The sequence below is a fragment of the Liolophura sinensis genome, chromosome 10, assembly GCF_032854445.1.
Source record: "Liolophura sinensis isolate JHLJ2023 chromosome 10, CUHK_Ljap_v2, whole genome shotgun sequence".
NCBI classification, from domain to species: Eukaryota; Metazoa; Mollusca; class Polyplacophora; order Chitonida; family Chitonidae; genus Liolophura; species Liolophura sinensis.
The window spans coordinates 31,709,105-31,727,319 of NC_088304.1; the positions used below are offsets into that span (position 1 = coordinate 31,709,105).

Genomic DNA, 18,215 nt, shown 5'->3' on the forward strand with positions numbered 1-18,215 from the left:
AACCTGAAAGTTGCAGTGAACCCCAGTTTTATGCATTGAACCAGTGACACATCAACATTTATGTGAAGTGAATAAACTATTTCACCTGTCACAAAATTTATATTTGCTCAAAGGAGACCCCATATTCTACAATTACGTCTTCATGTAACTCAACATGAAAAACAACTTGAAATGACTGGGTAACACAGATCCTGTAAACAGAAATTTGTTGAATGAATCTTTAAGATGAAAGTTTATTCTGGAACACTAATATTTGTCTGAAACAGTGAAACTTAATCGTTAGACTATACATTACAGATGGTTCATTATTGTTTCAAACATAAGTCGATTTGGTTTGAATGGAGAACAGTTGCCCAACCAAAATGCGGAATGAAGAGAAACCAACATGCCACAGAATCAACAGCACAAAGAAAAAAAACAGAACACCCTTAATAACAGGATTTCTTCCTTTATTCTTCCTCCATGCATACGTGTTTATGAGATATGGTTCTTACATGATTAAAAAACAAACACATTTTGAAAAGAGTCAACAACACATCCAGTACGGGTACATGTAATCCTTGTATTCACCACAAAAGACTTCCTTTACAAGACACTACAAAACACATGTGGCCACCACCATACACACATAAAAACTGCTGGTCATCCTCTCCCTCTCCCATGCTCCTCTCTTCCCCTGAGCCCTCTACTGGCCAGCTTCCCACACTCAGGGTTATGGCCCTTTGGACTAACCACACATGCATAGCCCTCTATTACAAGTGAGAGCAAGAGATAGGATTGACACATTTAACCCTGTTTCACAAACGAATAGCAGGCACCAACTGCACACGGAATGTAGATAAAAGCCCTTTCAAACAGCAAGCTGCATATACACATATGGACTGTCATACACCAACCAGCAATATCACATCACAAAAAAAAAAAAAGAAAAAAAAAAAATTGTCACATTTATTTATTTTACTTTCCTTCAAACCACGATTCCATTTTGTCAACTTTGGACTCACAAAACGAGCAGTGATCATTTATAAGATTTATTCTTTGCCAAAACTGTAAAATGTTGAAAGAATTTTAATTTTAATAAAAATGAGAGTTGCCTTAACTTTCAGGACGAAGGTGAAAATTAGCACTTAATTTTAAATAAACGTTCATGAATAAAAGTTTGACTTAAGTTTTGAACAGCTTCTTTGCTTGTGGACTGATGTACTAATGTATATAGTTAATGTAATTCTTCAACCTTTTCACATGTTTGCAAGGTATTTCTTCAAGTATATTCTGAAAGTATTGTACTGTGGACTGATAAAATTTTACTTTTTGTGAAATTAGCAAATCCAACCAATGTAGTTTTGTCTCAGAAATTTTATCATAAATGTGTATAAATTGCACTGAAAGTTGCTGTCATACGTGAAAAGGCCGAGGAATTTGAATAAAATAAAACCAATTTCCGAAACAAAAGAAAAACTAAATACTTCAAGGTTCACCAAATGCAGGTTTTATTTTGTTCAATAACTCTTAATACACAATTTATGTAAAACCCAAAAAAAAAAAAAACCCCTTATATATAAATAAATCACCGGATAATACTTCTACTAAACACAGTAATGCTTCCACACGTATTAAATGTAAAATAATAAAACCAAACAAAACAACACAACAACAGTCAAACATAATTATTTCAAAAAAAAAATGCAGAGCTTCTATCATGTCTATATGCTTCACAAGCAAAAAGAAACAATCCTAAATCCTAAACCACATATACTGTATCTGCGGTACATGTTGTCAGCTGGCTATAATCATTGATATAACGGTAAAATTCAATAAAACTGTACATAATTTAAAACTCAACATTAAACGAAGAATAACAGAAAACCACCACAGTTATTATAAACAAGAGAACAATTTTACAATGGAAGACATCAAAACAATGATGGCAGTACCGGGTATTAAGTTACCATAGAAATATACATTTGAAGTAAAAAAAATTAGCACATGTACAATAAAAAAAAAACATACACAAATATTTCAAATGCATGACAGCGTGAAGTTAAACAATAAACCATGGAACTTGCAATTACAAAACACTATCAGCTTCCAATGCAACGATTTTACCGTTCTCATATGATGTAAAAGAATTATTACATGTAGAACGATAACCAAAGTCAATCTATATTGTCAGGCATGGACAACACTGTCAAGTTACATCCACAAGTTACACAAAACATACAATTTATTACAATTACAAATCAATTTTAACTTCAAGAGTTCTCCTTAATCTTCATTGACAAAAGTCTTTTATATTACTCTTCTGGAATGAGGACAGACTCCCGCAGAGGCACGGTAATGAAACCAGCAAATGAAGCCAAAATGATAATACGTAACACACAAGCAAACATACAACTGAGTGGTTTCTGTAGGACATATACACAAAAAAAATTCTGCAGGGTCGACTTCAGTAGCTTGACTACGTTGTCCATTATATTTAGCACGTTTACACGAGTAAGAGTGACAGAACAAACATGCAAATAATCCGCTAACAGATTTTAATTAGTATAAATCTGAGGGTATAATTAACTTACTCATGCATAGCAATTATCTACTTTAATAATAAACACACATTTGTTCTATTTGCATCATGTTATGTGCCTTCCAAATATATACATGCATCTGTACAGTTACACACGTTGATTTTTTTTCTGGTGTGGAGAAAAGTTGAAAGAAAAAGAAAACAAATAAACTTTCTTGATTTTACATGGATGTATTTCCACTTCAGTGTCCTTCTCATCAACATACATAAAAAAAACTGAAAGTTGACCTTGATGAGAATGGAAGTTACAATTAGAATACAACAATGTAAAAATGGAGAAGGTTTTTTTTTTGTTCCTGTTTTTTGTCATAAGTATGTATACATCTACATAAACACATTGTACCTTCCTGATTTGGAATTCACCTTCTGATGGTAATATAAACTTGTAACTGATTAATGGTTTCTTGGCTTTTCTTTAAAAAACTTTTTACAGGGATAATCCTTCAATAGTCGTAAGCTGGGCATATTTCAGAGAAACTTCACACAGAAAAATGAATGCAGTGAATCACACTCTCATATTTTGCCCTGCATTTCGCCATAATTTAAAAGAAAACTTCAACCTATCTCAAATTTTTATAAAAAAAAAAATGTTCAAGTCAGCAATTGCATAGTGGTCCATCAAACATTTCAGTCAAAAAGGTGATAGCTTTTCTCCATTTTGGCATTCAAACCATTCTTAAGGTAATGCTCAATAAATAAATAAACTCCCTTAACCTCTACCATATGTGAATGACTTACATGTATATATTAAATGTACAATTTTTAAATACACAGTACTGTATAAAAACAGAAAACAAGAACAATACACCACAAAGCAGTAAATATGTTTATGAGAAACAATACATAGCCTTAATACTCATATTCCACACTTGCATATCTTAGTTCACACCTTGAAGGAATAATCTGCCTCCTTCTATCAAAAGGAAACAAACGACAAGGTCATTCGGGAGAAAAAGAGTCCAGCTCAGAAGTTCTGCAGCTCTGGAATGTTGTAGTAGAGACTGAGAGAGTTGGGGTTCGCCAGGGCTCCCTTCTGTACCACTTCCTGCCCCATTAGAACCTGTCTGACAGCTACCTCCACCTTCTTACCACTGATTGTGTACTACAAGACAACATTCATGATACATTTACTATGCCACTCCAAGGATAGCTATATACTATGGTTTCACTTTCAATATCAAATACTGTAACTGTACAGGATAAATTCTAATGAAACTGTTAGATATTGTGTTATTTATTCAATTGGTTTTCATGACAGCGGCCAAGTTTATGAGTGGAGGAAACTGAAGAGCCCAGAACAAACCACTGCTATTCATCAGTTATCTGATACGTGTAAATGTTCTGACTTAAAGGAAAAGAACACATAATACCATCTATAATTTAAATGAAAGAGCTACAAGTTGTTGTTCTTTTTTAAGTTTTTCTAAACAGCGTTTTCTACTAAGATCTTCCATGTTTTTGGCTTGTCCAATGAAAATCCTCCTTTCCTCCTCCTGAATATTCATGGTGACATCACTTTGTCCGACTAAGATTTCATTTTAACCCTAAGTATAGCTCTTCCATTTAAGGTGTAGATTGCATAAATGTGTCCTTTTCTTTTAAAGCCATCCACATGTACCTCAGACAACAATAGATGGACTTAAACACGCCACCTCATTGGTCAAAGGCCTGACAGTTGCAATGAGCAAGAACCTGAACTTTTCAATAGTACATGAAAATACTAAGAGTTGTTATCTTGTGAATATTTGCGTGTCCTCTGTCACAGAGGTTGACCTACATAAAAATAGATGTAAATGCTCAAGGTCATTACAAAATTACGAGAGCTTACAACTGTGATTCTGTTAGAAACATCTGACAAGTCAAACCCCAAGCATTCGTGAAACTTTGTAAAGCATTCTTCAATGTTGGCGGAGGGTATCAAAACGGAACTTAAAAAGCATCTAATTTGTGTAAACTGTAGACTATCTTTGCAATTTTTCCTGCTGAAGACATATTAGCATGATCAGAAAGCCTTCAAAAACAAGACAATCATAAAACCATCAAAAATGGACAAAGTACATAGGTGTATTTTATTTTATTCCTTTTTTGGGGGATTTTTTTTGTTTTGACTTGCATGCAAATTCATCATTTCTTAAAATCTTACTTATATCAAAATTTTGTTCTCTGAGGGTGGCCCAATAATCTTGTCAAGAAAATGATAATCATCTAGTTTTTCAACCTTTTCAAACACCTCTGCTGCAAATATTTTGAAACGTTCAGGGGGTAGAGAAATAATCGGCACAGTTTTTACAAAGTTTGCATCTTTCGCGACATTTTAGTATCATCCACTCACAGGAATGTCGGCAATGGGAAGTATAAAGGCGGGGACGTGTCTGGAAGACAAGGAGACGCGGATAGAATTCTTCACATTCGTCCTGAACTCAGGTGTAAACTCGCTCCCGGGGGCCATCTTGAGGAAGAGCACCACCCTCTCCTCTGTGCCGTCCTTCTTCCGCTGACCCACACATACGCTGTCTTCTATCTCCTTAAATGCCTCAACTACAACAGATGTGATTAATTTACACGCACCATTTTACGTTGTGCCATAAATTATTTTCCAGGCACAGTAGTGGTCTGGTTCATGACCCAAGGAAAAAGCAATGCACATCACTAAATTTACCTATAAAACAACGAAGTGCATTTTTAGGGGGGGAATACAGGTGACACAACATTACCTTTGGTGCTGACATTTCCCAGTAGGATATCATCCTACCTTCCACATCAAACCTCAAATTACATTTTTAAAATCAACAGAACTCACAGACCCAGGCAAAATTAGTAACTTAGTAAATTGTCAGGTCAATTACAGGATTCATTCCTTTGTCACTGTGCACAATTCAACAAGATTTCCATTATATCTCATAGGCAGACATGGGAATTGACGGTCAGAAATACGTCTAAAGTTTCTCAAGAAAGTCTGAAAATACCTCACCTCACCTCCAAATTACATGAGTTATCACCTGTCCTGATGAAATTAGTAGCCTTTTTCACATTTTTAACCCAAAAAAGGTTGAACTCAGCCAATTATAGGAAAATTCTCTTGTTGGGTTGTGAAAAAAATGCAGACTTTTTCCACTTTACATAGGACAGCTGTCATGGTGGAGCAATCTTTAATAATGGGAGTCACTCGTCATGTATGTATTTATTTAATTAGCATGGATTTGTTTATTTATTTGATTGGAGTTTAACCCCTTACTCAAGAATAGTTCACTTATACGACGACAGCCAGCATTATGGCGGCACGAAAACCAGACACAGCCCAGGGGAAACCCCAAAACATCTGTAGGTTGCTGGAGGACCTTCCCACGTACAAGACTAAGCCAAGCCTGTGCTGAACACGAATTCACTTCGACTGCATTGGTGAGAGCCTCCTGGATCATTGTCCTGACCGGCAATGGAAGCCATATTAAACTTTCCCACAGACATAGTAAATGTCCTAAAATTTATGCCAAACAGTGTATTTTCAGAGGCAAATAAATATAATAAGACATTACGTTTAAAATTACCCTTTCCAGTAGGATAAAACAAAGCCTTTCAAAAAAAGCTCAAAACACTTTTCTAAGTACTCTTAGAATCAGACCAAATGAACACAGAGGTAACAGGGTAAGAGCAAGTGTTACTCACCAACATTAGAGATCTCTGCACTACCAAATCTCACACCATTACAGTTCAGCTTAGTGTATAGCACTGAGGTAACTGGGAAAGAGCAAGTGTTACTCACCAACATTAGAGATCTCTGCACTACCAAATCTCACACCATTAGGGTTCAGCTTACTGTATAGCACTGAGGTAACTGGGTAAGAGCAAGTGTTACTCACCAACATTACAGATCTCTGCACTACCAAACCTCACACCATTAGGGTTCAGCTTACTGTATAGCACTGAGGTAACTGGGTAAGAGCAAGTGTTACTCACCAACATTAGAGATCTCTGCACTACCAAACCTCACACCATTAGGGTTCAGCTTACTGTATAGCACTGAGGTAACTGGGTAAGAGCCAGTGTCACTCACCAACATTACAGATCTCTGCACTACCAAATCTCACACCATTAGGGTTCAGCTTACTGTATAGCACTGAGGTAACTGGGTAAGAGCAAGTGTTACTCACCAACATTATAGATCTCTGCACTACAAAATCTCACACCATTACAGTTCAGCTTACTGTATAGCACTGAGGTAACTGGGAAAGAGCAAGTGTTACTCACCAACATTATAGATCTCTGCACTACCAAATCTCACACCATTACGGTTCAGCTTACTGTATAGCCCTGAGGTAACTGGGTAAGAGCAAGTGTTACTCACCAACATTAGAGATCTCTGCACTACCAAATCTCACACCATTACAGTTCAGCTTACTGTATAGCACTGAGGTAACTGGGTAAGAGCAAGTGTTACTCACCAACATTAGAGATCTCTGCACTACCAAACCTCACACCATTCCAGTTCAGCTTACTGTATAGCACTGAGGTAACTGGGAAAGAGCAAGTGTTACTCACCAACATTAGAGATCTCTGCACTACCAAACCTCACACCATTACGGTTCAGCTTACTGTATAGCACTGAGGTAACTGGGAAAGAGCAAGTGTTACTCACCAACATTACAGATCTCTGCACTACCAAATCTCACACCATTACAGTTCAGCTTACTGTATAGCACTGAGGTAACTGGGAAAGAGCAAGTGTTACTCACCAACATTAGAGATCTCTGCACTACCAAATCTCACACCATTACGGTTCAGCTTACTGTATAGCACTGAGGTAACTGGGAAAGAGCAAGTGTTACTCACCAACATTAGAGATCTCTGCACTACCAAATCTCACACCATTACGGTTCAGCTTACTGTATAGCACTGAGGTAACTGGGTAAGAGCAAGTGTTACTCACCAACATTAGAGATCTCTGCACTACCAAACCTCACACCATAGGGTTCAGCTTACTGTATAGCACTGAGGTAACTGGGTAAGAGCAAGTGTTACTCACCAACATTAGAGATCTCTGCACTACCAAACCTCACACCATTACGGTTCAGCTTACTGTATAGCACTGAGTAACTGGGTAAGAGCAAGTGTCACTCACCAACATTAGAGATCTCTGCACTACCAAATCTCACACCATTACGGTTCAGCTTACTGTATAGCACTGAGGTAACTGGGTAAGAGCAAGTGTTACTCACCAACATTACAAATCTCTCCACTACCAAATCTCACACCATTACGGTTCAGCTTACTGTATAGCACTGAGGTAACTGGGTAAGAGCAAGTGTTACTCACCAACATTAGAGATCTCTGCACTACCAAACCCTCACACCATTAGGGTTCAGCTTACTGTATAGCACTGAGGTAACTGGGAAAGAGCAAGTGTTACTCACCAACATTAGAGATCTCTGCACTACCAAACCTCACACCATTACGGTTCAGCTTACTGTATAGCACTGAGGTAACTGGGAAAGAGCAAGTGTTACTCACCAACATTAGAGATCTCTGCACTACCAAACCTCACACCATTACGGTTCAGCTTACTGTATAGCACTGAGGTAACTGGGTAAGAGCAAGTGTTACTCACCAACATTAGAGATCTCTGCACACCAAATCTCACACCATTAGGGTTCAGCTTACTGTATAGCACTGAGGTAACTGGGTAAGAGCAAGTGTTACTCCACCAACATTAGAGATCTCTGCACAACCAAATCTCACACCATTAGGGTTCAGCTTACTGTATAGCACTGAGGTAACTGGGTAAGAGCAAGTGTTACTCACCAACATTAGAGATCTCTGCACTACCAAATCTCACACCATTACAGTTCAGCTTACTGTATAGCACTGAGGTAACTGGGTAAGAGCAAGTGTTACTCACCAACATTACAGATCTCTGCACTACCAAATCTCACACCATTACGGTTCAGCTTACTGTATAGCACTGAGGTAACTGTGAAAGAGCAAGTGTTACTCACCAACATTAGAGATCTCTGCACAACCAAATCTCACACCATTAGGGTTCAGCTTACTGTATAGCACTGAGGTAACTGGGTAAGAGCAAGTGTTACTCACCAACATTAGAGATCTCTGCACTACCAAATCTCACACCATTACAGTTCAGCTTACTGTATAGCACTGAGGTAACTGGGTAAGAGCAAGTGTTACTCACCAACATTAGAGATCTCTGCACTACCAAACCTCACACCATTAGGGTTCAGCTTACTGTATAGCACTGAGGTAACTGGGTAAGAGCAAGTGTTACTCACCAACATTACAGATCTCTGCACTACCAAACCTCACACCATTACGGTTCAGCTTACTGTATAGCACTGAGGTAACTGGGTAAGAGCAAGTGTTACTCACCAACATTACAGATCTCTGCACTACCAAACCTCACACCATTACGGTTCAGCTTACTGTATAGCACTGAGGTAACTGGGTAAGAGCAAGTGTTACTCACCAACATTAGAGATCTCTGCACTACCAAACCTCACACCATTACGGTTCAGCTTACTGTATAGCACTGAGGTAACTGGGTAAGAGCAAGTGTTACTCACCAACATTAGAGATCTCTGCACTACCAAACCTCACACCATTACGGTTCAGCTTACTGTATAGCACTGAGGTAACTGGGTAAGAGCAAGTGTTACTCACCAACATTAGAGATCTCTGCACTACCAAATCTCACACCATTACGGTTCAGCTTACTGTATAGCACTGAGGTAACTGGGTAAGAGCAAGTGTTACTCACCAACATTATAGATCTCTGCACTACCAAATCTCACACCATTAGGGTTCAGGGTGCCATCACTGTCAAGAACAAAGGAGACAGGCAAAGATATGATGTAATCCAATGCCAAAAAAACCAATTCACATTTCATAAAACCACCAAAGTCCTGCCATCACTCAAGTATCATGCCAAAGTCACCAAACCTGAGTTGTCAGGCCAGGCAGCACCGAAAAAGTCAGAAAAACAGTCAATACAGGCACAGGACAAATTCCAGATGGAGTGGGGGGAGGGGGGGGGGGAGGGGGAGAATAATGATTTTGTGTATTTTAAACTGTAATTTGGAAGATTTGCTGGCAGGCTTACACTGTATTTCATCATTATACAACATTATAAAACATTTTAGTGCAAAAAAGGTGAATTTTAACACACTAACAGTGAGGACATGATTTGTTCAGCACTGTATGCATGTGTGCCTCCCACCCAGTCACATTATAGGGTCAACCAGTCCTGCTTTCTTTTAACTTCTCACTGATGAGTACCAAATGAGGCAGCAAAAAGTATCATTTTTAAAGTTTTTGGTGTTACCCAGCCAGAGTTTGATCCCTGACACTGTAACCATTAAGCCACCAAAGTACATACACATAACAGCATGTGTAAATATTGTCCGAGACACTCACCTTCTTCCCAGCATGACGATGCCTCCTGTAACAGGGTTGATCATACAGTGATCTCCATGTGCCCACACACCTGGGGACGATGAACGCACTGATTTTCTTTCATGTTTTTTTTTTCTTATAAATAATTTAATGATGCAATAGCGCAAACTGTATTACAATTGACAAAAACATAAAAATGGTTTGCGAAGAGACTACTTTAGAATTTCAGTATTTAAATGCACTTAATTCTATGCAAGAATATCTTCCTGCACACCAAAATGCAACAAGCAAAATACAGTGCTAAATAACATAAACAGAAACAAGTAAACAAGCAAAATATATGCTTCAAACATTCACACAAACATCCAAGACTTTCATTTACAAATACAGGAACAAATTTTTTTTGCTAGACAAAATCAGATCACCGTACCTGGATATTTGAAAAGTAGGCCTTTTTGTACTTCACACCTTCCGGGTCATTCCAAAAGGTCACTGGCATGGACGGAAAGGGTTTGGTGCACACCAGTTCCCCACCTTCCCCATTAGTGGACTTGCCTAAGTGAGAAGAAAAAAGATTATTCATTTACAGGGGGTCTAAAGTGGCCTTATCATTACTTCAGTCACACTGCAACAAAGTTTCTCCTTTCACAGCAGGCTGATCCTAATGCTGATATATTTAGTGTTGCCTCACACTAATATCATTGCGTCACTGCCTCACGGTAATATCATTACTTCAGTCATAATACCACCAAGTTTCTCCTTTTACAGCAGGCTGATCCTAATGCTGATATATTTAGTGTTGCCTCACACTAATATCATTGCCTCACTGCCTCACGGTAATATCATTACTTCAGTCATAATACCACCAAGTTTCTCCTTTTACAGCAGGCTGATCCTAATGCTGATATATTTAGTGTTGCCTCGCACTAATATCATTGCCTCACTGCCTCACGGTAATATCATTACTTCAGTCATAATACCACCAAGTTTCTCCTTTTACAGCAGGCTGATCCTAATGCTGATATATTTAGTGTTGCCTCGCACTAATATCATTGCCTCACTACCTACGGTAAAATCATTACTTCAGTCATAACGCCACAAAATTTCTCTTTTCACAGCAGGCTGATCCTAATGCTGACATATTTGGTGCTGCCTCACACCAATATCATTGCCTCACTACCTCATGGTAAAATCATCACTTCAGTCATAACGCCACAAAATTTCTCTTTTCACAGCAGGCTGATCTTAATGCTGACATATTTGGTGCTGCCTCACACTAATATCATTGCCTCACACCAATATCATTGCCTCACTACCTCACAGTAAAATCATGACTTCAGTCATAATGCCACAAAGTTTCTCCTTTTACAGCAGGCTGATCCTAATGCTGATATATTTCGTGTTGCCTCGCACTAATATCATTTCCTCACTGCCTCACTGTAATATCATTACTTCAGTCAAAATGCAACAAAGTTTCTCCTTTCACAGCAGGCTGATCCTAATGCTGATATATTTAGTGTTGCCTCACACTAATATCATTGCCTCACTGCCTCACGGTAATATCATTACTTCAGTCATAATGCCACACAGTTTCTCCTTCTACAGCAGGCTGATCCTAATGCTGATATATTTAGTGTTGCCTCGCACTAATATCATTTCCTCACTGCCTCACTGTAATATCATTACTTCAGTCAAAATGCAACAAAGTTTCTCCTTTCACAGCAGGCTGATCCTAATGCTGATATATTTAGTGCTGCCTCACTACTATATCAGACAGCAGATATGATGGTCCATCTATTTACAACATATTTACTGACACAAGGGAAACCCTTACCTGAAACCTGCATATGGGTTGAGATCTCCAAGCATTCTAACAAGTGTAAATTTTGTTCTTATTTTGAAAACATTTGATAAGCTAACATAACACACAAGACTCTTCATGTTCTTTAACAGGAAGAATACAAGTGCCTTACCATTCTCCCCCCAGCTTGACATGGCACAACCCAGAAGACAGCATTGGATTTCACCCTGTAGACTGGAAGTGTCCAATTTGGACCCATAAAACAGGCAATGATGTCTGTGCCACCTGATGAAAACAAAAGAAATTTGTGACCAATGGGCTGATTTATATATCAGTGGGAGAATCCAGGCCTTGGAATATGTACCTGAAAAATACATCATTAAACAAAAAATACATCAAAAAAAAAAAAAAGGTCTTGTTGAATACTGTTCTCACATTGTGTTATTTTGTCACATTGTTAATTTCTGTGTTATTTAGTTTACATAATTTCTGTGTGATTTACCTAATTCCTGTATTATTTACCTAATTTCTGTTTTACGTACCTCACATAATTTCTGTGTTATTTATCTAATTCTGTGTTATTTACCTAAAAAAAATTGAGTTTTTGGGGGTTTTGACTGGCCATTCGAAGTTATCAAATTGAATATTTTTGTACTATCCTTCACTGTATAAAGCAATTATCACTACCTACACATGAACTAAAGTTTGCGTCCTAGTTGACACTGCAAACTGATATTCAGCGCACATAACAGTTAATGTTACAGGTATTCCAGGATACCAGTCAGTGGAGTTTGAGGACCTGCAGAGAAAGCTTAAAACTTGAAGCAGTCTAGACTGACTGAAACTCACAACAATGGGCAATTTGTCTTAGGTGACATCACTTTTAAAAAATATTAATGAATAGTCATGAATCAAGACAGAATGGTCATGCAGTAATGGCTTATGGAATATGTGTGAATATCAGTCTGTAAAAAAACGTCAAAAATGATCCAAAGAAAAAAAAAACATTTGACAAAATCAAAAATCATGAGACAGCGTACATGTATACTAGAAACCAATCTGAATAGTGCATCCAGCTGAATGCTGCGTGCATTATCTAAATTCTATCTGCATTATCCTTACTTGTCATAATAAACCAAGATTTCAAGCAACAAAATTGTCTGACCTGACAGGGTACTAGTCACGCAAAATTTACCTGGAAAATCAGCCACCAATCCTGAGTAAGTCAAGAAATCAACAAATTGTGAATTACCCCATATAGTATTAACTATAATGATTTCTAAATAGAGAGGCTACAAATTTAGAGAGATGCAATACAGCGCTATATCTACATCAATACGACTGGATCTCAACGGCCTGACGTCCTGTCAATCACACATCTCCTAGTTCAGTCTCTGAACAAAAACACGCTTTTATAGTGAATCGATGTCAGTGTTTAGTGTTCATATCTGGAAAAGTTTTTAATTCCCCTGCTATAATAAGCCTTTTATCAAACTTCAGACTCTCGAAAACGAAACCTGGAAGCAAACTGCGTGTTAACCTTCAATGGAGCTAAAGATATTAGCGCCACCTGACGGAAGGGGGAGGAAACCAGTCAGACTGAGTGCACTCATATGCAGTCAGTTGCGCTACTTTAATGTTAAAAACCAAGCGATCAGAAGCCAAATTAGGTCAAATTATTCATGAGGAGAGATTTGGCATGGTCAAAGCAGCTACTATGTGTCACGTTTGATTACATGCACCCCACTACTTCCAAAAATTGGCTTCTTACATCTAATCAATGCAGAGGTTCACGAAGATTTCCGTACAAGGAAGATAGCTCCTAATGCAGACAGATTGCTTCGCAGAACTTTAAATATGTTCAAATTGAGCTTATGTACAATATTGAATATTTCCTTCAAAAAAAAAAACAACCTTAAATTGAATAAATATAACCAGTTATTGAGTTTTTTATTCAATGGACAGATCGAATACCAGACCGAATCTATAAACCCCTGAATTGTTATTCACCTGATTTCTGTGATATTTACCTGACTTTTATCTTATTTACCTGATATAGAAGCCAGGAGAAGGTCTTTCTTAATCTCCCTATAAACTAGTCATATGACTGAGGCTTCAGAGGGGATCCCGTAGACATGATCATCTTGAGGCTCTTGAGGCTGTGGGTCATGCCTGGAATGTCAATAGGAATGAAACTTAAAAATGACTCAGTAATCTGGCCAAATATCTGAAAACACAAAGACATAATTTAGGTGAAGTAAATTATGTGACAGTTGAGTCAAATCAGAATTTATGGGCAACAATATCTTGTACAGTGCCTTGTATGATAGAACTTTTAACCACTGCATGCAGAACGCAACCTTAGGCTGACAAACAGGTAATGTGAGAAACTATAATGTAAGTGATGTATATACCATAAAAAATATGAAAAAAAAAAATTAAATAAACAAGCACAGCAAAGTGGGGCTCATTTGATTGGCGTGCGTAAACAAAATTTTACCTGGTTTGGCTCCCTTTTCTTCTAACACAGACAACCATTTTGCACCAGTTCCCAGCATGGTGATTCTGAAACAGCAGCAACATTAAATAGATTGAGTGAGTGAGTGCGTGCTTGGGGCTTAACATCACACTTAACAATTTTTCAGTCATATGACGACGAAGGAGTCCTCAGAGTGCATGTAATGTGCCTCGCTGTTGCAGGATGGATTTGCACCGCTCTCTCATCTATTGCTGCTTCACTGAGACGCCTTACCGAAGGCAAGTAAGCCACCCCACCCAAGCCATTATACAGATACAAGTCAACCAGTCGTTGCACTATCCCCTTCATGCTTAATGCCAAGCGAGGAAGCTATAACTTTCTCTTTTAAAGTTTTAGGTGTGACCCAACCCAGGACTGACTTTGGATCTCCTGTCTCCAAAGCAGATGCTCTACTAACTCAGCCATCGGGGCTGTTCAACACTAAATAGAAAACAAGAGTAAAAATTCACCTTTTTCAGCTTTCCTCTAACATTTCATCTAACTACTTTTGTTGTAAGATTCACTAGTCTGTTTTCCAAACGCCTGAAGTCAATATCAACAGAACAAAAATCATGCCTAACCTTGCTCCTTTGTCTACTACAAATTTTGATGCGAGACCACAGTCAGCCTACCACATTCCCAGACAATCCAGACCAGCTAGGTGAATTGTAGGTAAAGAAGACACAGGGAATTACCAACAACTGGAGATAACTATGGAACTATACATATACCTGATAGATTTATTTATTTATTTGATTGATGTTTTACGCCGAGTACAGAACCCGGAGAAACCCACAACCATCTGCAGGTTGATGACAGACCTTCCCACATACGGCCGGAGAGAGACACACAGCGACCGCATTGGTGAGAGGCTCCTGGGTCATTCTGCTGCGCTGGCACACTAACTGCCACAAAGGCCCCCCTGTGCCTGATAGAAACTGGAGATTAAAATACCCAGGTAAGTTAAAATAATAAAAAAATAATAAAAAAAAGCAGAAACAGGTCTAACTTTACAACAAGCTAACTTGTGATGCCTTGTACAACCACATTTAGGTTTAATGGTATGCTGAAGCATATGTGTTACTTTTGAGAACGGTGTTTGGGGAAAGTACCCTGCTGTTCGTACGGCCGTCTCTGTTACTTCAGCACACCATCAAATATAACACTTTCCACCTCACATGGTAAAACTGAGCTCAAGGAAGAGAATTTCACAATACACACAAGTATGTGCACACATGTACAAACCTTTCACCAAACATCCCCTTACCGGTGCGTATTTTACAGGTGTATGCAAAAACGTACCCAATTTCATCCACCAAATCCCAGAGTACGTTGACATGAGGGATAAGTGGCGAGCCATCGTATAGGACAACAGATGCTCCGACAGCAAGACTGGATACCAACCAGTTCCACATCATCCAACCAGCCTGAAATTACCAAGGAAACAGAGATGAGCAATCAAATAGACAACAGACACTCCCACAGCAAGACTGGACACCAACCAGTTCTACATCATCCAACCAGCCTGACATTACCAAAGTAACAGAGGTGAGCAATCAAATAGACAACAGATGCTCCAACACCTCCTCTCTGTTAATCCACCAAATCCCAGAGTACGTTGACATGAGGGATAAGTGGCGAGCCATAGTATAGGACAACAGATGCTCGACAGCAAGACTGGACACAAACCAGTTCCACATCATCCAACCAGCCTGAAATTACCAAGGAAACAGAGATGAGCAATCAAATAGACAACAGACACTCCCACAGCAAGACTGGACACCAACCAGTTCTATATCATCCAACCAGCCTGAAATTACCAAAGTAACAGAGGTGAGGCAATCATATAGACAACACACGCTCCCACGGCAAGTCTGGACACCAACCAGTTCTACATCATCCCAGGCCAGCCTGAAATTACCAAAGTAACAGAGGTGAGCAATCAAATAGACAACAGACGCTCCAACACCTCCTCTCTGTTAACACTATAGTAATGAGAGGGACGGCAGGTGCGTTACCAAATGCTGGTTCACTCTTCTTTGTTTAACACTATAGTAATGCCAGGACAGCAGGTGTTTTACCAAATGCTGGTTCACTCCTATCTGTTAACACTATAGTAATGAGAGGACGGCAGGTGTTTTACCAAATGCTGGTCACTCCTCTCCGTTAACACTATAGTAATGAGAGGAGGGCAGGTGAATTACCAAATGCTGGTTCACTACTCCCTGTTAACACTATAGCAATGAGAGGACGGCAGGTGTGTTACCAAATGCTGGTTCACTCTTCTCTGTTTAACACTATAGTAATGCCAGGACAGCAGGTGTTTTACCAAATGCTGGTTCACTCCTCTCTGTTAACACTATAGCAATGAGAGGACAGCAGGTGTTTTACCAAATGCTGGTTCACTCCTCTCTGTTAACACTGTAGTAATGCCAGGACAGCAGGTGTTTTACCAAATGCTGGTTCACTCCTCTCTGTTAACACTGTAGTAATGAGAGGTTGGCAGGTGTGTTACCAAATGCTGGTTCACTACTCCCTGTTAACACTATAGCAATGCCAGGACAGCAGGTGTTTTTACCAAATGCTGGTTCACTCCTCTCTGTTAACACTGTAGTAATGAGAGGTTGGCAGGTGTGTTACCAAATGCTGGTTCACTGCTCTCTGTCAAACACTATAGTAATGAGAGGACGGCAGGTGTGTTACCAAATGCTGGTCACTCCTCTCTGTTAAAACTATAGAAATGAGAGGAGGGCTGGTGTGTTACCAAATGCTGGTTCACTACTCCCTGTTAACACTATAGCAATGAGAGGACGGCAGGTGTGTTACCAAATGCTGGTTCACTACTCCCTGTTAACACTATAGCAATGAGAGGAGGGCTGGTGTGTTACCAAATGCTGGTTCACTACTCCCTGTTAACACTATAGTAATGAGAGGACGGCTGGTGTGTTACCAAATGCTGGTTCACTACTCCCTGTTAACACTATAGCAATGAGAGGACGGCAGGTGTGTTACCAAATGCTGGTTCACTACTCCCTGTTAACACTATAGCAATGCCAGGACAGCAGGTGTTTTACCAAATGCTGGTTCACTCCTCTCTGTTAACAATATAGTAATGGGAGGACGGCTGGTGTGTTACTAAATGCTGGTTCACTTCTCTGTTAACACTATAGTAATGAGAGGAGGGCAGGTGAATTACCAAATGCTGGTTCACTACTCCCTGTTAACACTATAGCAATGAGAGGAGGGCAGGTGCATTACCAAATGCTGGTTCACTCCTATCTGTTAACACTATAGTAATGAGAGGACGGCAGGTGTTTTACCAAATGCTGGTCACTCCTCTCCGTTAACACTATAGTAATGAGAGGAGGGCTGGTGTGTTACCAAATGCTGGTTCACTACTCCCTGTTAACACTATAGCAATGAGAGGACGGCAGGTGCGTTACCAAATGCTGGTTCACTCTTCTCTGTTTAACACTATAGTAATGCCAGGACAGCAGGTGTTTTACCAAATGCTGGTTCACTCCTCTCTGTTAACACTATAGTAATGAGAGGACGGCAGGTGTGTTTACCAAATGCTGGTTCACTACTCCCTGTTAACACTTATAGCAATGCCAGGACAGCAGGTGTTTTACCAATGCTGGTTCACTCCTCTCTGTTAACACTGTAGTAATGAGAGGTTGGCAGGTGTGTTACCAAATGCTGGTTCACTGCTCTCTGTCAACACTATAGTAATGAGAGGACAGCAGGTGTGTTACTAAATGCTGGTCACTCCTCTCTGTCAACACTATAGTAATGAGAGGACAGCAGGTGTGTTACCAAATGCTGGTTCACTACTCCCTGTTAACACTATAGCAATGAGAGGACGGCAGGTGTGTTACCAAATGCTGGTTCACTACTCCCTGTTAACACTATAG

At 39.3% G+C, this 18,215-nt stretch overlaps 1 protein-coding gene across 1 annotated transcript in view; it reads right to left on the reverse strand.

Annotated features, from left to right (window-relative positions):
• Window positions 1-2,797: 2,797 nt before the first annotated feature.
• Window positions 2,798-18,215, reverse strand: part of LOC135476134 (acetoacetyl-CoA synthetase-like) — a 40,370-nt gene continuing 24,952 nt past the window's right edge. Inside the window, 11 exon segments of the mRNA XM_064756048.1 lie at window positions 2,798-3,683; window positions 4,914-5,119; window positions 9,348-9,406; window positions 10,004-10,099; window positions 10,408-10,537; window positions 11,956-12,012; window positions 12,015-12,068; window positions 13,834-13,881; window positions 13,884-13,955; window positions 14,284-14,348; window positions 15,604-15,728. Coding sequence (XP_064612118.1) covers window positions 3,546-3,683; window positions 4,914-5,119; window positions 9,348-9,406; window positions 10,004-10,099; window positions 10,408-10,537; window positions 11,956-12,012; window positions 12,015-12,068; window positions 13,834-13,881; window positions 13,884-13,955; window positions 14,284-14,348; window positions 15,604-15,728 — 1,050 coding nt within the window. The 3' untranslated portion in view covers window positions 2,798-3,545.